Source organism: Brachyistius frenatus, unplaced genomic scaffold (assembly GCF_029030835.1).
Source record: "Brachyistius frenatus isolate BFR_SWC_R1_liver_20210118 unplaced genomic scaffold, ASM2903083v1 Contig_63, whole genome shotgun sequence".
Classification (NCBI taxonomy): Eukaryota; Metazoa; Chordata; class Actinopteri; family Embiotocidae; genus Brachyistius; species Brachyistius frenatus.
In genome coordinates, this window is record NW_027210662.1 from 1540075 (window position 1) to 1562150 (window position 22076).

Consider the following 22076-nt stretch of genomic DNA (forward strand, 5'->3'; position numbering starts at 1 on the left):
AGCCCCCTCAGGACTGAACGATTGATCCGCTCCTGCTCCGAGTGATAGGAAACTGAAACTGTGAGTTTCTGACCGACAGCTCAGATGACGCTCTGACCATTTAAGGTTGAATTAATGAACGCACCGATAACTGTCAGCTGGTTAACGGTTAGGTTTTATCGTTAGCCCATGTTGGTATACTTTAGTTGACTGTGAGTGTAGCTGCAGGCTGATTTCATACTGCGGCAGCGACACCTGAACTTCGAGTTCGTCGGAAACTTTGCATCGCTCCGCCTTTATGTGACGGACTTTCAGGAAGTCTCGACAGATTACTTGTGTTTTTAACATTTACATGCAAACGATTGTCAACGTCGACTGTTGTGAAGAGTAACGGCACCTTTGTGCGTTTCTTGTCTCCGCCGCTGCCTGTAGAGCCGGCGTGTCTCTGTGTCCGAGTGTCTGCTGCAGCGGGGACAGACAGCTGTCCCCCTCTGCTCGCTCCCATCACAGATCTCAGACACATTCATTGATAAAATAAATTAAAAAGGCAAAAGTAGGTCGCCAAATATACCTGGGCGGCCCGCACAAGTAAAGTGTTTGTACAATGGGTGGCATAGACTCTCATGTCTGAGAAGTAACATGAGCAGCACTTATCTGCAGCCACTCAAGTGCGGTCAACTCACTGTAATCAGTCAACAAGCCCAAGTTTCAGTATAACAGTTATGCAAATGTTTCACACTGTTCGCTGCCCCAGAAAAGGAAAGACAGGCTTTGTTCGTGTAACGTTCATGCAATGATTAATGCAACTACTTTCTGAAGATGGCGGTCAAAGTTTGTCCATTATCAAATACATTTTGGGTTTTTTATTGCATTCTTGTTTCACTTACAGTAGCAAAAGGAGTCGTTGTCCAGATGTTAACTCCACTTCTCTGTTTCTGCTGCGCTGCATGCGACTGCAGCACTGGATGAACCATGAAACACACAGACAAGGCAAGAAGAGAACGACTCTCACACCAAGTCGAAATGAAAAGAGTGCACAGAAACTAAGTAGATAACATTTGGTTTCTTTCAGGGGTTGGGGTCTCGTTGGGGGGGGGCGTTAATGGGAAAACACTGCCCTGGCTGTCAATAATCTGTTAGTAGCCTCGACACAGAAACCATCAGGATTAGATACAGCATACTGTGTTGAAATCATTTTATAATGTCCAAAAAGTAAATATTTAAATAATTGAATTCCCATCGTGAGCATGCAACAACTGGTCAAATATTTGCTTGAACTGACGACTATTAGTTGACTGGGAGAATCTTTAGTCGAAGGAGAGCCAGATAGAAAAAAACGAGAGAGAAAGCAAAACAGCGAGAGAGAGACAGATCTGCAACGCAGACAGAGGGGAAGACAAACTGAGCCACAACTTGAAAGAGCCGGGACAGACCCACCACACAGAGCAACGCTTGTCTCTGTCAAGGGAACACACTGGACGACTGGGGGACTCCTGGGGAATTCAGCCTGGCTGTGAATGTAAATAAGGCTTACAGTAGAAAGGCACAGAGCGTGGAGCAAACCTGAAGGGAGGATGAGAGGGAGAAAAAAAAAAAAAAAACACGTGTAGAGAAGCGTCAAGCGGAGCAATGAAAAGTAATTTTCTCTGAGAATGGTCACGTAGGGAAGGAAGGCGCACACACACCGAGAAATAGAGGCCTGACGCCGAAATCAACTATTTATACGACTGCTGGAGAAAAACAGGTTCGAACATGCACTCGCACACAAATGTGGACTGGCAGAGGGACATACACACATTGAAGTTAGCACACACCAACGCAGTGCACCTGCAGCACAGATCCACACACACACACACACACACACACACACACACACACACACACACACACACACACACACACACTAAATAACATGTTACCGAGCGCCATGGGGGGGGGATTTGCAGATACGTGCACACATTGACAGAAAAAGGAAAAACACACATGTAGGGGTGACCAAACATGTAAACGCTCAAAAGCCTCCGCAAGGGAGAAAAAAAGACAAGACCCCAGTTAGGTGTGTATGAAAGTAGAAATGCTTTACTGAGTGGGAGAGGTGCGAGGACGGGGGAGTAAAGGGTGAGGGAAGAGCTAGAAGGAGACATGATGGAAGGATGGTGAGGAAAAAAAAAAAATAGAAAGGAGGAAGTGATAGTGGCCGAACAAGACATCGTATCAAAGGTCAGCTTGATGCTCTGTCGACACTGACTGCTATTATTTAGCATTTAGCCTACAGGGTACAAAAGCCTGCATACTGGGTTTCAGTTGGGAAAATAGACACCTACTGTGATTCTAGTTTCCCTGATGATGATATTGAGAGAAAGTTTTTTTTTTTTTTTTTTTTTTTTTTTTTTTTTTAAACATTAATACGAGCTAAATTTAAAATTTAAATCCTATGGCTGTTCTCTGATCATTAAAGAATATACACATCCATGTTGTAAAAGCTACGAATTACAATCATTCCCACGTTTTCTCTGTCTGTAAGTTTATAACACTTACCTTGTCAAAATGTAACAAATCTCCCTCGTTAGTATTCTTTCTATCGTTTCAATCGTTTTTTTTATTCCATTTTCGTTTTTCTGGCTGTCACTCTGTATCTGAAAAGCATACATTCAAACGCACATATAAACCTAACAAAAGATGTATTACAGACATGCACGCTCTCGCTCGAAAATGATCGGTCTCACAAAATGACTTTGACATATTTTCCCAGACACCATCCTTGGTGAAGGAGCATAGACTGAATTAATTTTCTTGAGCTCCACGAACACCTTGAAATGACTTTATATTATCAGACTTTGATCAACAACATTTGCAAAATCTAGAGGTGTATAATCATTTTTATTTCATCCCATTCATGTGAACACGGACCTTACAGGAATTCAGCTGTCAGTCAGTCATGGACGTGCATGCCCCGAGCTGTCTGGACTGCAGAGGTATGCTAATGCTTGAGCACTGTGGAGCCAAGAACGCTTAATTGAATGGAAACCTGCAGAAACATGGCTGATGTTTTTATTTTTATTTATGCGCCAGTGAGTAACTGTCAGAGGAAATAACCAGGCCCCATCTTTGAACACAGTACCCATTTCAGCTTAATAAATCAATGGAAGTAGCGCTACAAATGCTACACCGGGGATATTAATGAGTCATTAACCATTAAGCAATTAATTACTGTTAATTTAACATTTTAAAGGTATATTAACATTAACTAGTAAAGCAAAATACAAGGGATGTAAGGTGTTAACTGTTAGAAAATACACTAGGATTTACTGTAGGGTTGAGGAGCTTCTTATAGTCTAACAAGATGGAGTTACAGGTGTATGCTTCACACTTTAAAATGAGCGCAGCTTCTGGTTGGAGGATGCTTTCAACACATTCACATTAAATCTGCATCCACAGAAAGACGTATTCTCCAACTCTGGGCAAGTCACCTCCAACAACTGTTTCATATTTGAATGTCTTTATACTATCGTAAAAGATGAATTCTCTCCGCTCAGCCTCATTAAATTCAGTGTCCATTTTGGTTTCCCAGTGCATGTGCCGTTGTAGAGGTCTTTGAATAATAGTTTAATAGATTCCAGTGAATATTGAATATTATTTTTCTTTTAAATGCCCATCCCTAGTCAAAGTATCATTGAGGTTTTTGAATTTGTATGAGAATTTGGGGTGCGGTAGATTCAAGATATGCGTGAAATGCAGATGATATCATCTCTCCTCAATCTAGTGTTAATTTCATTTCATTTCATACGGCCTTATTTTCTTTCTGACTTATCACATCATGTCTCTTCTCGTGTCTCCGACTCATTTTCTCCAGTAGAATCTCTAGTTGCCATTAAAGAGTTGAACGGATGAGGAGCCATTTATGGTTCTGGGTTTAACTGCACATGTCATACATTTAGTAACAATACAGATGCACACACACAAACACAGACATATTCAGTTTCCTCATGTCCACATAGTGTATTCATGAAGCCTGTTAGTGCAGGCTTACGTAAACACACACAAACGTACAGTCATAAATCAAGGCACTTCGTCGGTCTCTTAATAGGAGAGGTGGGACAGATGGTGCAGCGGGGAGGGCTGAATGGGCACGTGTCTGAAGCTGAGAGGTGTGTGTGTGTGTGTGTGTGTGTGAGAAAGAGAGAGAGAAACAGAGTGAGGGAGCATTACTTTAAAAGTTGCTGGACTGCGGCTTGCCTCTGCCCGTTTGTGGTTTGAGACAGGCCAGTGATAAACCTTGGTGGTATTGTGTGCACGTGTGTGTGAAGTCGTATCGAAATAATAAGATTGTGCAATTCACCTCGCGCTCTGACCCTTCCCCTGATTTGGTGTGTGAACATGTATTTGTGAATCCAGGAGGCGAGCTAGTGGATGTAATTGCAGAGACACACTAACTCCACCGTGTGCAGTTGGATGTGGGGATTGTGTAAGTGTATCTTTTATTTTGTGTCTGTGCAGCCGATGCCATGAATAACTGACGCTGTGTGTGTGTGTGTGTGTGTGTGTGTGTGTGTGTGTGTGTGTGTGTGTGTGTGTGTGTGTGTGTGTGTGTGTGTGTGTGTGTGTGTGCCAGCAGTAATGAGGCCATTAGTTACCACAACATTGGCACAGTGCAATTTAGTTGTCTGTGTGTGAAGTATGTGTACATCTCCACTGTATTTCTATTTGTGGTGTGTGCATGTATGTAAACAGTGAATAATGTCACTAACGATTAACACCGTGATCTGTGACGATTATCTGTGTGTGTCTGTGTGTGTATGCATGTGTGTGTATGCATGTGTGTGTGTGTGTGTGTGAGAGAGAGAGAGAGAGAGAGAGAATAGTAGGATACCATCTATTAGCCTGCAAGCAAACTAAGAGCTGTGGATCACCAAACACCTCAGAAAGGTCACACAGCGATTAATGGTCCAGGAATTACACGGGGCAGAATGAATGTTCAAGTTATATCCATGGAGAAAACGTGTGTGTGTGTGTGTGTGTGTGTGTGTGTGTGTGTGTGTGTGTGTGTGTGTGTGTGTGTGTGTGTGTGTGTGTGTGTGTGTGTGTGCAAAAGATTGTTACTGTCACTGCACTGTCTCATACTCACGTGCAGATCTGCATATGCAACTTTGATATTTAGCGAATCATGACAACAATTGTACTTCTCACTAAGGAGGACATTGCAATGACTTACTGTACGTTACCTCCTCGTACTCTGAACTTGACCTGAAGCACACGCCGCCTCGTTGGCTTGTCTACGCAGGAGGCGTGTAAGAAATGTTTTTCAGTCCTCTGTCTCGTGAGCGTCTGATGGAACAAGCTGCGTAACGGCGTGTTTCACTCGCGCTTCATATTCTGTGTCCCAAAGCAAATCTTTTACAATCAAAGTGTATTTTCTTTCATGTTAAGCATGAAACAATTGCAATTGTGTGCTCAGCTCTTTGAACGCTGTCAACCAAGGAGGTGAGCTCATTATGGTGCCACATTCTGTGGAGATACTACCAGAGGACTGAAGCTGCTGCTGACACGCTGTTTTTGCTTCACGACCTGTGAAGTCATCGTGTGAAGATCATTTTATCTTAATAACCCTAAAGTGTAATATTTTATCACGAGGACCAACTTTTTGTTCTCAAATTGATACCGATTCATACATTAGTGTGTGATACAAACTTAAACACATACAGAGAACTTTACTTTTTATGAACTCCAGAAGAGAAAATGACACCAAAAAAAAAAAAAATGGTGAAGACAGTTTTAAGTTTTCAGACGAGAACCTCCTCCACAGTATGGAGAATATATGCGGAGGCTTCTTTGCTCACATACAGAACTTTTGAATTTAAGGGATTCTATAAAAACAAATAAATTGCAAATCATTATTCTAGTTACTTGACAGCAAAGCCATAACTTTATTCTAAATCCTGGAAACTAAAGGAAGGCCACTAATTGACCTTTCTGTGCTGTATATCTAATTTAAAATGAGTTTCACTGTTGCCGGCTTGTATCTACTGGGAAAAAAACAAAGTGTCGATGGCAATGTTAATGAGATGAGTGGAAGTATGTAGCTAAATATTTCCGTATTTGTTTAAAAGAGGACCATCAAGGTGCTGAAATCCTCCGAGTAGTTCGTGGTAAAGTTGCTTTATCAATTACTGCTTGAAATTAAGCTCATGAGAGGTCAGTTCTATTTTCAGTTCTAGTTGGAAGTTTTGGATTATTAGCAAACACACGAAAGGCAGTTTCTAACATTCTTAATAACATCGCGACTCTTTTCTCATGACAACTTATACCTAGCTCCAATATACACACATGCACACTGTATACTAGCACATTAAACAGATAACAATTTGATCTCTTACTCACTCCTCACTCTGTCTCTGCCTCAGTCACTGGGCTAAGATGTAGGGCTGGGCAAGTAATCAATAAATTCATTAATCAACATTATGGCTTTCTTTAAAGCACGCAGTTTTACTCATGTTCCATAAATCAATTCTTTCACATGGGCAGTCAGCCAACCTTTAATTAAGTTGTGTTAACTTGCCAATGACTTAAACAACCATTCAAAGCTCACCTCACAACAAATCGCCATCAGTTAGCATGTACTTGCAAATTTGTTTACACATGTAAAATGTATAATTAGGGTGGTTGATGCTTTTGGGCTACGCTTCATCAATTACAAATAGAACATGACCAATTAATTTTCTCTCAAATTCAAAGCCTCATTGGCACACTGTGTCCATGGGTGGGGAACCTGGTCACACTCAGGGTTAGACACAACAAATGGTCTGAAGGCCTCGGACCAGGAAAGGTTCATGGAAGGCCAACAGGTTGGCCGGTCGGTTGCCCGTTTGGGCCAGTAACATCCAATCAGATTCTACAACGCGAGTATGATCAAGATGATGTCGCCGAATGAATCGTGATTCAATGAAATATATACGGGGTAGACATTGTTCAGAAGAGCACGACTGTTGAGCAGCAGTGTGAAAGCTAACTTGCAAAAGATAAACTAGGGGAGAAATGTGGGTGCTCCTACATTAGCCTGTGTGCTGCCGGTGCACCTAAATGAAAAGGTTTGGCCACACACCGAGTTGCACACACTTCAGTAACTGAGTGGTGACAAGATGATTCCTCAGTGTGCAGACCTCCTAACCAGCATCTATCTATCGATACGTCTGAGGCGTTTAGGGGACATCAGTAAATGGGAGCTACAAAATGAACCTCGGTTACACCCTCCCTTCCTAAACTACGAGTCCCTGTGCACTCATCCGTCACAGGTCGCTCCACCCAACACAAGGTCATTCTCCACCCAACACAAGTTCATTCTCCACCCAACACAAGGTCATTCTCCACCTGTGGGAAACACTGAGACCACTCAGCATTGTCTTAGATCTTGACACAAGAGTATATTATCAAGGTCATCCATATCAATGGAAATGTTATAATCATAAGTTTGCTTCTAATATCCTAAACAACTAAATCTAAAGTGAACATCACTGTTGTACAAATATACTGTTCTGATAAATTAAAAAAAAATTATGAGGAAAGAATTATCTATCCATTTCCGGCTGCCAGACCAGTAAAACTCTGACCTACTCGTCAAGTGGGGAAAAATGGGACGTTGAACGCGTGCCACTGATGGCAAATATGGCTAGTTTGTCCTCATTGTCTCTCAAAAGCACAAACAACAGCAGTGGTGAACCTATGTGTGCTTTGAGCCATAAATGATTAACCTTCAAGTGTACAAATACTCTCGCTTGCTTCCTCACCCGCACACAGGGTAAAGCTTAAAAACCGCACACTCAGTGTACAGTATTTCCTTCTGTAGCACTTTTACATTAATCTTTCTTTTTCCCTCTCACTCACAAACATACACAGCCTTTTGGCATGCATAGCAGCAGTCATTTTTCTTGTTAATGTAGCGTGTCGAATTTGCAGGGTGGCGGCGTGCAAATGAAAGGTTGCACGTCTCACTCGCTTGGCAATATATATTTGATAAGAGCTGTAAATCAATTGGTGTAGCAGAGCCTGCAGGGACAGACAAAACACATGTTAATGGAAAGAAGCTTTAAGTTCTAGAGCAATACTACAAGTGCATGAAGTAAGACACAGAGAGAAAGAGAGAGAGTGGTGAGAGAGCAAACCAGAGGGTCAGAGACACGGAGACAGCGTGGGAGACAGCAGGAAAAGAAAAGAGATGTGGTTGATTGGAATGAGTCTGTGTGGACAAGTGAGAAAAGAAATGTCTTTACAACGGAGGTGAGAAGCTGCGGGGGGGGGGGGCAGTAAATAAACAGAAAGTGAGAGAGAGCTGGGAAGATGGATGCACGATGTATAAGCGAGTCCTCGTCCACAGAACGTGCCATGTTGCATCCTCATGTTTCTACAGTAGCCCAGAAGGGACAAACGAAACGCTGTCTCTTAAAGGGACATTTGGGTTTTGTGGCCACAGTAGATTCTCCTCCATGTCTGGAAGTGGAGGGTGCGGGGACGGGTGTTCAATCTCTAATCTCAGCGCTAGATGCCACTTAATCCTACAGTCTGCTCTTCTAACCACATAAAATCCTGAAATTAAATCAGATTGCATCCATCTTGGTTTTCCATCAGTTGGCGACACACTCCGGACCAGACGGTAGTGGTCACAATGCTCTTTACCAACTGCCAAAGAAATAGAGCAAGAGGTAGAAAAGGTTACACCTTAAAGTTTCTGGAAAATCCCCCAAATGTAGTAGATAACAACTAAACAACAACTGACCAGCAACAAACAACATGACTCAGGTGGCTCAAGGTGACACGAGTCCCCAAATTCACCGTGCTTTACATGATGCATTTCAAACATTAAGTGAGAAAATACATATTTAATGTAGCATATTACACCCCCCAAAAAAATTATAGAAACTATTAACATCTAATTTTTCTTTCACACAGAAACTGCAATCGACTTTTAACAGATAATACCGATCTCAATCGAATCTCTTATCTACGTCATTATCAAAAGAAAAACATGCATACATGTGTGCTTAAGTTGCACACAGATATATTTGCACGTATTCAACTAAGAGGAAGCTAATTATGAGTTGCGTGCTATATGTTTATGTCATTTCACCGGCAATATAAGGCTGGATATGAAGCGTACTGATAACGCGTGCCTTACCCGGCTAATAAAGGGGATGTGTTATAGTCTGGGTGGCTCTATTCTGTGTGTGTGTGTGTGTGTGTGTGTGTGTGTGTGTGTGTGTGTGTGTGTGTGTGTGTGTGTGTGTGTGTGTGTGTGTGTGTGTGTGTGTGTGTGTTCCCTGTAAGCATAAAAGAAAGTGCGCAAGGTGTATTTACCTTAATGGACAAAAGCACTATGGGTCTATTTTGACAAGGTGATGGCAGCACTGCCATTACCTTGTTTCCTCGAAAATAACTCCATATTATTATAACAACAGAAGATAGTCTCATCACACCTTACATGCCTGCTGCTCTAGCACGCATACACACAAGTACACAGACACACTGAAGGACAGATGTACAAACAACAGATTCACACCTCTGAAAATGAATCACTGTAATCGTGAGTTTGGAACCTTAAAATAGTCGTGCAACAAAACGTCCAACTTTCTACTATTGTTTGAATAAGTTGGTCTTATAGGGTCGGGAAATAACACTCAGATGAATTCTAACATCACCACCAGCGTGGGAGAGGAAAATGGGGCAATATTTGGAGAAATGGCCTGAGAGGCTCTGCATGACCCTTCTTACTCATAAAGAGTAATAAAGGGTGTGGATGTGGACTACTGCTCTTGTTGTTCCTCATGATTATTCTCGGTGGGGCGTCAGGTGCATTTCGGCATCTCCATCGTTCCGTGGTTTGAACAGTCACAGAGCGGCCCACGGTCCTCAAGCTGAAGCCCATGGACAGAAGTTTGGAAATTGGTGTCACAATGAAAAAAACAAAAACAATTCAATGAAGCATTGTTATTAAGCAATTTTTACTCTTTTAAATGATAAAGAATTATGTTTTTTTTTTTTTAAGTTACCAGAAGCAAACCGTCAACAAAACTATTTCAGAAAATTATTTAAATGATAATAATATGAAACAGAAAAGGTGAGCCATCAGCAGCATGCTATTGATGAAGAGAGAGAGTGGCATACCCCAGTAATATATATATATATATGTTTTAATAGATAAAGCCTCACAACACACAATATATGGACCGTATGTTGCACTTACAACATGACAAGGCATTTGGAAACAACAGGATTTGTCTCCTTAAATCCATGTTTTGTTGTCCTTTTTATTCCAAATTTAACTCAATAAATCAAACTTGTTTTTGTTATTGACACACCCCAATTCAAGCAGTGGAGCTTAAATGTTTGTTCACATTTTTTTTCAGTCGTTGAAAAAAGAAAGCTATGCACAGAAACCATGCTCACTGAAGTTGGTCTGAGTTTTATTTGAATTTAATTGCTAAACAAAAATGTGTCCTCAAGCAATAAAGATTCTCTCAGTGGAAAGATAAAAAGTGCCAAGAGTAGGAAGAAATTCCTTTCAAAATCTACTTTCTGTCATCAGGAGCAGAGCTTGATACGTGGCCAACAATGCTGGAGGAATAGATTAAAAAGCAACTGGACTAAATACAGCAGCCCTGTTCATCTCTGCCATCCACAGAGCAGTAAACAAATAGACAATTCTACACTGAACATCGCTTTGAAAATAATGTATTTTAATATAGTCTTGACTTGGCCAATACACTGATTCTGTCTGCAGAGGTCTGAGGCTATCATCTCTGTTAAATTGAAGGTATGGAAGTTCAACAGCAATTGATTGTTACAGCATTATTTCATTGGCATCCAAACAGGGAAAAACCATTCAGTATCCCCACTTTAGACAGCTATTAATTTACTATTTTCTCTAAAAGGACAACATATTTACAAAGAGGAAATTAATTCATGAAGATAAAAGAGAGAAATCTATTGGTTAAGATGGGAAAAAAATGTACATATATATTGACAGATTATCTATTTGTTAAGAATAAATGTGTGTTTGTACGTAAAGACAGAGAGAGAGAGCATTTCTCAAGACAAAGTGAACAGGGGTATTAATGCAGCATGCCTGTGTGGGAGTTTCCAGTATTACCGTTATCATCTGGAGTCGCTTCTTCTGTCCCGTCTAGCTGAGTCCTGATCAAAGCCATTCTCAGAAAATTGCTCTATTTATCGGCTGCACCCACAGAGCACTTGAGAGAAAGGAAGACTGTTGAGATTTACCACTGATGCGAAGACATTTAGCTATTAGACAGCAGGCAGGCCAATTAAATCAGTGGTTCACAAACGTTCTGGCTTGTGGCTTGTGATTCAAAACAAGGTAACATCTTTTGACCCCCAGTCGCAAGTTACGGCCTCACGGTAGTTTTTTTTTTTTATTATTTTCAAATTGTTTCATTTGAAAAGGACTTTGTTTGTGTGAAATTTGAATATCAGGAGACAAGAAAACATTTAGGTCCTTCATACCACCAGGTTAATTAAAGTTACTCTGAAGCTAGGCTAGGATTTTAGCAGAGGGTGGTTAAAAAAAAAAATCTGAAAGACAATCTAAGGAAATAAGGTGAAATAATGTGCCATTTAAAAAAAAAACGAATTTCACATAATTTCACAGATTTGCTGTATCATTTACTTATGGTGTCACACAAACTAACAAACTAAAAACCATGACATGCAATTAGGAAACTCTAGTATGATGTTTGCATGACTTATCTATCTACAAAGCAAAAAAAAAAAAAAAAAAAATCCTAAATCCACGCATTACTTGCACACCTTCATTCAGATACAGTACTGCACAAACCTACACCGGTGATATTACTTGCAGGATACCAAATAAGACTGAAAACTAAAATACATTCCTCATCACCACATGTAAGCTGTACAATTCCTGGCTTTCACATTTCTTATCCACATGTTCGACATACACACATACTCTGCACCGTCTCTCAGTGAAGCTAACGATTCATGATACAACACAGTTTCAAGCAAAAGCTATGAGCAGAGCTCCACAAGGGCTCAATTACCACTCATCCAGTCAACAGGTGACTAAAACACAATATATGCAAACTTTTATTCGAAGCCTCGGCGGCCAATTACACAACAGCATCCCTGACAACGAGTTACGCAATGTAATATAGGCCGCATGTAATCACCGGCACTGTGGGAGTTACATTTGCAGCAGAGAAAATACTTATCACCATCGAGGAAAAAGAAAAGTTACATGACTCACTTTCAAACGCTGAAGTCCAGTCCCCCTCTCTGGCAGTGGAGATGAAGTGGTCCATCCATGTCACCGGGTTGTCCTGATATTTAGTTTGTTTGTTTAAAGTCTTACAAGCAAGTTAACTTACGACCGTTTGTTTACATCTAACTTAAATGTTGTTGGCTTTCTGTCGTTTGTTTGGAATTTAGAGTGAGTCTGTTTTCATTTCTCTTCAGTTTGTTTCACAAAGGTCCGTTCATTTACGCGCCAACTACGCCATGAAAGCGGCCATGTTGACTGGTTACTGACTCACCTGTCCTCCTCTGCCCTGCAGGAAGGGAGGGGGGGGTGGTGGATCACATCCATTCAATTTGAGGGTGAACGTGTCCCCCGAAATATTTAAGTTTGGGTGGCTTTAAAAATCGTTAAAGTAAATTTTCAAACAAATTATACTAATTAGCCGTAATAATAAAACCTAAAAAAAAAACACTTGATACACTGATACAGGAAGACACCCCTCTCATTTTTGGCTATTTGGTTCCTTCCAGCTGGACAGCTCTCTATGAAGAAAGTAGTGAGATTTAAACAACTTATCTGAGTCCACACCATGAAAACGGCGTGGCTTTCAATACATCAGTGAGCTTCCTGTCCATTGCTGTTAGCAATTAAGTTATAGTCTGAAAATGTAACACCACAGGGCTCAACGAAGTCCTACAAAACAGACATTGGACAAAAGTCTGAAGACTGAAGTCTTCATGAAGAGTCAACAGTTAAATTGTAAAATGAAAATGTTGTGAGCGTGAGATCTTTTTTTTTTTTTTAACTTACCTTAATTAATTAACAATGTTAGCTTACTCTGAAAAAGCTTTTTTTCACCGACATTTTCTTTTTCAATATTGCTATTATTGGCAATAGTGAGGGGTTTATTTTTTTAAAGATTTGTTTTGGGGCATTTTCCTCTTTGTTTGGTAGGGACGGTGAGCGAGAGCGAGTCAGGAAAGATCTTTTAGGCTTTGTCCTTTCTCAACAAAATCAAAATCGCCACACTATCAACTATGACTATAGTGGGAGACCCTTTAGACCATCCTAGCTGAGAGTGGGTGAGAGGACAGGTGACCAGTTACTCACATGGAGAGACAGACAACCATTCATGCGCACACTCAAATCTACCGCCAATTTAGATTAAAACGTTTATCTGACATGTCTTTGGACTGGTGAGGAATGTTGGAGCACCCTATGCACGGGGAGCACATACAAACTCTGCATTGAAAGGCCCCAGCCAGCCAGCAGGTTTGAATCCAGATCCTTCTTGGTGTGAGGTGACAACTCCACCAAGATGCCATCCAAGATCATTAATAGATTTTTTTTTTTAAATAATTAAATGCATTACACCCCTGCTGCCTTAGACTGGATGTGGTTCTCTGGATCTGGATGAGTTTATCATTCTATCACTGACTGCAGAGAAAGAGAACAACAGCAGGCACTGAAATAAGTGTCTGTTGTTACTTGATAAAGGAAACTACCATCTTTAACAAAACACTAACTAGTCCTGCTTTGTATCCTCCACGAGCAATATTAGGGCAGTTAAACAATGCAAGAGAATGACTGCTGATCATGTTGGAAAAACTTTGGTTCGACAAAAAAATTGCTTGTGCACTTTAACAACACTGCATAACCAGTTCAGGCCATAATTAAACATTGTGATGGGATCTTTTGACCACATTTGAGTCATTTTATATGCTGTTATCTTTGGCCTGTGTGTGGTAGCGGCTGATTGACACGTCACCAAATATACAGTTTTTGCACACTTACATACATTTGTTTCCGTGTCAAAACCCACCTGTCCCAAAGGCCTCCTGTATTTTCATGCCCACAGGACGAGCCCTTCATACCTCTAGTGGGATATCAAAAATGAATCTGTTTTGGAATTAATGGCATATTCCTACAATTGAGCTCCATGTTAAAAGTATCAAGTCTAATAATTTAGATAGATAGATAGATAGATAGATAGATAGACAGACAGACAGACAGACAGACAGACAGACAGACAGACAGACAGACAGACAGACAGACAGATAGATAGATAGATAGATAGATAGATAGATAGATAGATAGATAGATAGATAGATAGATAGATAGATAGATAGATAGATAGATAGACAGACAGACAGACAGACAGACAGACAGACAGACAGACAGACAGACAGATAGATAGTTTATTAATCCCCAAGGGGACATTTTTTAGACATGAGTCAGGATTTTATCATGTCAAAGTGCAGACAGCTCACATGTTCCCATATAAAAGGACATGCAGCAAGAATATATTATATCATTTGTGTAGAACACTAGCCGAGCTAATGACCATAACCAAAACAACTGTAATGCATTTTATTAGAAATGAGGATTTTTGCCCATATCTAAGGATTATACGTGTATACTTCCTGTTTTCATAAGACACGTTTACTTAACACATTTTGATGGTGAGCAGTATGCCATGGGGTAATTGAGGCACTTCAGATGATATGTAAACTTTATCAGGGATCTCCAATTTCAGACTTATTCGTTGTAATCCAGTGGGCTACAAAGCATTATCTTAATTAACTTTTGATGTAAACGCCTCTCCATCATCAAGCCTCCCGCCGGGCCGCCCAGCAGCAGCTCGCAGAGACGTTGCATGATTAGAGCCACGAGAAAATGAACGAGTGATCTCGAAGAATCAGTCGTCCTCAGAGGTACAGGCGTCACTTCAGTCACTTCGTAAAGTGACCCTTGCACACTTTGTGAGAGAGAGAGAGAGAGAGAGAGAAAAAAAAAAGTTTTGGCTGTTGGAGAATTTTAAAGTCACACAGCTCCAAACTCAGTCATGAGCAGATCATTTCCCATGGTGCTGAAGTTGGACACACTTCAATACCAATAGGTATTGTTTTACTAGAGTGTGATCAGCACTGATTGATTCGGAGATGCCACCAGGTGTTTTCATTAGTTCCTCCTCTGACTCAAGTTGTGTTAATCAGTAAACTCAGTTTCCTCTGTGCTGTAGTCCTCCATGACACAGTTGCAGATTCCAAATTAAAGTTCAGTCGTTGTTGATCTGATGTGTTTCACAAAAATAGCACCAGAAATCTTTGCCTAATCTTTCAGTTGTCCACAGATTTCATCCCTCAGGCATAATTTGTATTTACTTGCTGTTTATGTTAACACAGATGAACTCCAAAAATCTTTTAACATAGATGCAACCGTGGAACAATTCACCTCCGTCACATTAACTGAGCTTTGTAAGACTGTCACTGGGTGTAACTCCTGTAATGCACTTTTTACCCGTCTACCAAAGAAAACAACAGAGAGACATCAGCTCATCCAAAACTCTGCAGCTCTAGTATTAACCAGAACCAAGAGAAGAGAAAAACATCAGTCCAGTTCTGGCTGCTCTGTACTGGCTGCCTGTAAGATACAGGATTGGTTTTAAGCTCCTCTTCCTCACATACAAAGCTCTTAATGGGCTCGGACTGAGTTATATCTATAACTCTCTGGTTACTTATGAGCCTTCAAGAACACTGGGATCATCTGCTGGTGGTTTATTGGAGGTTCTCAGCAACAGCCGGAAGAAAATGGGGGATTCAGCTTCTGTGTGCTACGCTCCAAAGCTGTGGAACAAACTACCTGCAGGTATCAGGGAAGCTAGCTCAGTTAATACCTTTAAAAGAAAACTCAAAACATATCTTTACTTGAACCTTTAACAAGTTGCTCTTGAAGCTCTCTTGCACTTGCCTGCACTTGAACTTGAGCTTTTAAAATGCATATTGCTCATATATATAGTCATATTTTGACTCTATTTGTGTTTAATTTTATGCATTTTATCGGTTCTCATACATTTTATCGGTTCTTAAGTATCTCATTTCTTTTCTATATTTTTTAGATGTTCCTTTATATCTGTTTTTATGTGAAAAACCATGTAATTCTCTTGCTGTAAAGCACTTTGAGCTTTTCTTGTATGAAAGGTGCTATAAAAAAAAAGTTTATTAATTTCATTATTACTTTTTCTTTACATGCTGGAAAAACATTCACTCCATACAATAATTGTTTTAATGTTTGCATGTTTGTACATTTGAATACACTTTACACAAGCTTAAACACAAGATGACTCATCTTTATGAATTTGAGTTTAAAAAAAAGCCTTAAAATAAAAAAAACATTTCATTTCTTTTTCTAAATGAACCTGAAACATTGGCATTATATTTAAAAAAAAAAAAACTCTTCATTACTCAAATCCAACTACATTCCTGTATGACTTCACAATTTAAGGTTTAAATGTTAGAGGTTTATTTAGTGCTTTTTGTGTGAAAGTATCAGATTATCATGGTAGGATTTTTATTTTATTTTGACTGAATTAATTAATCAATAAAAAAATAATTAAAAGACAAAAGAAGCGACTGTCAGTTTTTGATTATGGGTCTTTATTGGCCTCCATGATCCATGTTTAAACAATGACAATAGCTAAAAGAAAAACAAACTAACCGGAAAAATATTTTGGGTTCATATCCAACTAGCACCTCCTCTACCTGTGGTATGTTCAACCCATGTGTTCCTCCCGCTGTACCTACACACAGTAGCTGAACACCATTTGTGGAGTGAAACTCTTTTGTTTATGAGGTTGGACTATTTCAGCTCAGTCAGACTCACTGCCTCTTTTTCTTGCTGGCTCGCTGAACAAGTGCTGTTCAGAGAGGAATTGTTCAGAAGTTATATGCTTTGGTCTGAAAACAACTAGGTTGAGAGATGCTGTTATCATATTCACAATTAAAGTGGTTCTAATATAATATGTTCACAGGTATGGTGGGCCTCTACAGTGGCTGAAAACTCCTGTGAAAACAAAAACCAAAAATACAAAAATAAGACAGCACTATAAATGTAGATCCTCTGTGGACACAAAGCCTAACAAGTACATCTAACAGGGTTAACCCTGCAGCACTGCAGCATCCATCTGTCGCAAAACCTTTCTCAGCAGATTTATGTTCTTATAAAACTGTTTTGCAATGGTAAACTAAGAGGAAACAAAATGTTCCTGTCAAGCATTATTTTGAATGTCGATCAGTGTCAGAACCAAACATACAGCATGCACATTTTACCTTCCTAGCTGCAATGTCCTCACATTTCTTTGTGCTACATAAATATCCAATGTCACACCAAAGTGTGTAATACACCCTTCAGTCCAATAGAGGATACTGTGTCATTAAACACACACAAAAAACATGTGGTTAGGTTTCGGAAAATATCTAGGTTTGGGTCTAAATGTGTAAATGTGCGTTTTAGCGTAAGTAACGTTACAGACGCCAATGTTCATGATTTTTGCTTTATCACTAACTCGAACGTCAGTCATCTGGGTTAAAGTCCTGTGTTTGTTTCATCCTTCCACCTCAGTCCTCCTCTCTACTCAAACGTTATCACTCTTTGTACTTCATCACATGACCTCCTTCTTCGACCCTGGTCATACATGCGTGTACTTTCCACGCCTAGACGAGGAGAAGCGCCACACTGACACGGTTTTCTCTAGTGGACTGACAGGTGTATTACATGATTTGGCTTAATATCACAGTCCAAAAAAAATCTATTGCTGAAATATGAATATATTTCTGTTGGGAGATGGCTTATCAGCAGATACACAGCATCCATTGTGCTGTATTCCAACAAAACAGCCTCTGAGGAGAATGTGGAAAACAACTGTGGTCTTGATTCTGCACTTGTACTGTAGACGTTTGCATTAGATTTGATCTGTTTAATGTTACTGGTAGAACCACATTAACATGAGTTAACACACAAAACTCTGCTTTCCAGTTTTCAACCAACTACTCTCCTGACCTCTGACAGTCGCAAAGATACTGAAGAACTTTTATGCTTTAAAAAAAACAATTCCTCTTCGTGCCAGTGAAGCTAAGCAGTAGTTCAGTAAGCATGGACTTGATCACAGTCCTTCACTGACATCTGTGGCTACATTGGGTAGATTTGACCTCCTCTAGTATCAAATACAAGCTGAAATACCTTCAAAATAAACTCAAAAATAGCCTTGTATTTTTTTATTTATTTTAGTTCACATCCATACAGTTTTCAAACAAAAAAGGAAGAATGGGTGTCCAAGGCTGTAAAATATGATTAAAACTAACAGCATGTTACGAGTCAAAAGGGTTTTTCATCATAGAGCATTGCTACACTTAGACCTTCAGTGACTGTTAAACTCAGACCGACTAATCCTTTTGATCACAGCAGTCTTGAAACTGTGTTGAGTATGTGAGTAGGCTAGACACAGTAATGTGTCCAGAACATACAGCACAGTTGTCACCTTCAGTCAAATTATCTATTGCTTTGGTGGAGGCAAAGCAGCCCATTTTTGTTCCCCCATTTGGTGTCAGCTCAGGTCTCGTACCTGTGTCTATTCAAGCTCTCTTTTCTTTTCAGTTTCAGACCCAACAAACTGGGCTGTGATTTCAATGTGCATTTTTTTTATTATGCTTCTTGGTTAACAAATAATTGAAAAACAGAGATGCTTTATAATCCAGTTTCTGCCTTTGTGGTCTCTTGGATTAGCCCACTGATCAAAATCCTGACATTTGGTTTGGTTTTCTTTTCTGAAATCTCAGACTCACCATCCTCAAACAAATTTCGAGAGTGATGAATGACGGACTGGCTCCATGTTTACATCTCCTTATGGAGGTTTCCTACCCTGTACAAAGACAAGAACTCATTCAATACTTGAAACAAAGACAGGAAACATCTTTAGAAAAAGAACCAATAAGATCACTTTCACATTGTGGTGGTAGATAGTATTGTGTACCATATTTGCACTGTAAAATGTACAAAATATCACCATGTCGTTGGCTAGTGACCTGCAATCTTATTCACAAGCACTTTGAAGCATGTTTATTTATTTACAACATACAGTGTACTCTGAAACAGTAACACATTTATAAATAAATATTGCAATCTTAACAATCTTACAGTTCTCCTTTTTTTTGTTATTGTCGGTTCTTCATGACTCGTCACCTGAGCTTAACGAAGGTGAGGCAACCTCTGCCTGCTCTGTCTCCTTCTTTTCACTTCTATGTGCTATCATTCACCAGCAGGTCTATTATTTTCAGTCTATGTCCTTGGCCTTTCTTTCCTTCCTCACCCTCTCAATTGTCAATTTAAATAAATAGATATCAAGGAGGGGGAAAAAAGGAATCATATATTCTTAAAATCTTAATACAATTCTAAATAAAAAGCTACAATTAATATCTTCCCAAATGAGGAAAAACATAATCAAAAACCTTCCATTTATCAAAAAGGACAAACAAAAAAAAAAAAAAAGAAGTATAATACGGTTCAGCAAGATGTTTCATGAACCCATATCTATTTGTTAGATATTCATTCCATTTTCATTTATATCGTAATGTCATTCAATACATCCTGTTAGCTCCATGTAAAACACGGTCTGTCTTGTTGCCTACATGATACATTTTGTTTTAAATAATCCTCATTGTGAAGTGTTCAGTCAGGCTCTGCGAAGCTCAAGCAGCCTCCTTTTAATGCGAGACACCTCAGGCCGTCCCCCTTCCTTTAGGTTACAGACAGTATTTGTGTTTGAGTTCACAAAGGTTCTACTGCTGTCCAATCACAGACGAGGAGAGAGAGGCCAGGGGACAACAGGATTGGTTGTGAATACGGGGAGAGAGCCGCCATTGGCCACAGGGTTTCAGGAAACAGAAATTAAGCCTTAAATATGGCTAATGTCTTTCCTGTTTGTAATTGTGCAAGATTAAATGCCTCTGTCTTGGATCCAAGGGAGAAACAGTCTTTTTGCACGACACATCGTTTTCCGATTCTCGGCACTCTCTGTTGGTTGAGGAAAGAGCTCGATTGCCTGAACACAGAGCTAAATGGAAATTCCCACTTGGGACTGCGAAATGCCTGGATCCTAGTTGAGTACTCGGAATATATATATATTTTTTTACATTTCACATGTTACTTATGAGCATTGCCCAAAGAAAATGGGTCACATGGTCGAACAAGAACAGATAGTATCTCTGATGTGCCCCTATTCTCCAGAGAAATCTGGGACTTATTATGTAATTATTCAGCAGACTTGGCAGAAAAATGACAGGTTTGTATATTAAAACTAAATCAGAAATTAATCAACAGCCACAGCCAATGTTGGCAATACAACATATGAGTAAAAAAGACTTGATGTAAGTTCTCGTCATCCTCGTTTACATGTATAGTGGCTTAATAATGTCTGTCCAATAACATACCCTGAATTAACTGTATAATGTATGTATACAATGGTCTACTGGTATTCTGAAAGTAAACATTCATAACCAATAATGACTTTATTATTGATTTTTACACTAATATTTTCACAATAAATAATACAAAACAAACTCAGAATGTTATTTATTGTTTGCTACTATTAATTTCAGTGTCAACTAGTGATGACTTTATGGTTTCCGTAGACTAAAGGGGAGCTAAACGTAAGCATCCCTTACACTGTCTGTTCTAAACTCTTTACCACACTTTATGTTCTCTTTACTGTTCTAGTAATCCTCCTATTCTCCCTCCATTAATCCATTGCAAAGGCATTACAGGTGAATTGTACTCATTGTCCGTCCTCCCTCCTGCATTCATCCTCTGCCCCTCCATTTCACAGTCTCTTTCCCATCAGTCACAGATTGTCTTGTAGCCTCTCCATGTAGGTTCTGATTTCAGACTGACCTAGGTCCATATCCTGGCACACCCATTTGATGTCATCTTCGCTCCCATTGGTCATCAGGACTGAAGAGTTGGCGTATGGGCCACCTCCACCTGAATTATCATTGGGCAGAACGGTGGCAAAAGATGTGAATTTGACTCGTTTACGTTTGGCGGCCGCAACCGCGGCTGCAGCCGTGGCCCGAGGGGAATTATTTAGATGCTCCTTTTGACCAATGACGTCTTTGCCACCGGTAGTGATTGCTGAAAGGCACTGATGCGGTTCTGGAACAGATCTGGGCAGGGTTTGTCCATGGGTGATGCCCCGGTGTCCCCCTATGCCACCACTCCGACTAATGGTGCCCATGCCTGTGCCCACGCCCATCACCAAGGTGTTGCCAGCCCCGTTCAGCAGGTACTTGTTCTCCTCGTATGCTCCTTCGTTCCGGTCGATGATGGTGGTGCACTCATCAGGCAGGCCGCCCTGACACTGTTCAGAGTGGTCAGCTAGAAGGTCGGCCTCATTGCCGAGCCACACCCAGTCATGGGCGTGGTTCATGTTGCCTCCCGCCTCCAGCACTGGGACTTGCTTGTGACGATATCTGCAGACGAAAGATGATAATTAATCGGTGATGGAAAAATAGAAAATGGGCATTTTTGACCATTTTGTGCAAGCAGCGCACTCAATCAAGTATCCTCTGTTAAGTTTTAAAGTTAAGCGACCTCCAGCAGTCGTATAAATAACGACAAGCTGGTGTGGAGCGTCCTTTAATCAAATGACCGTTGACCTTATGTGAAATGACGACGACTTAACTCCACATTTTGTGATGGTGGCAGCACAATATGTGTTAAAATTACATGCGGGAACCATGGTAACAATGCCAATTAGGATTGATTGTCATGGTAGCCACACACATAGAAAAGAGACACATTTCAGATGATGTCTGTAAAACGTGAGTTTTTCCTTTCCATGAGGAGGCAGGTTGGGTGTTTGATACAACAGTAGACTTGGGTGCAGGACACCGCTGTTTGCCTCTTGTTGCAACCATGTGTTGGCACAGCTTTTTAAAACTGTATTTAATGTTGCTATGACGATGTAGGTTGGATAACTTCAAGAACATTTTAAATTTTAAGG

General features: G+C 40.2%; 1 protein-coding gene across 1 annotated transcript in view; it reads right to left on the reverse strand.

Annotated features, from left to right (window-relative positions):
• Nucleotides 1-16913: 16913 nt before the first annotated feature.
• The window catches only part of LOC138625563 (transmembrane protein 132D), a 273192-nt gene continuing 268029 nt past the window's right edge, over nt 16914-22076 (reverse strand). The window contains exon 16 of the mRNA XM_069706563.1: nt 16914-21543. Within this exon, the coding sequence (XP_069562664.1) occupies nt 20916-21543 (628 nt within the window). The 3' untranslated portion in view covers nt 16914-20915. The remainder of the gene's footprint in view (nt 21544-22076) is intronic.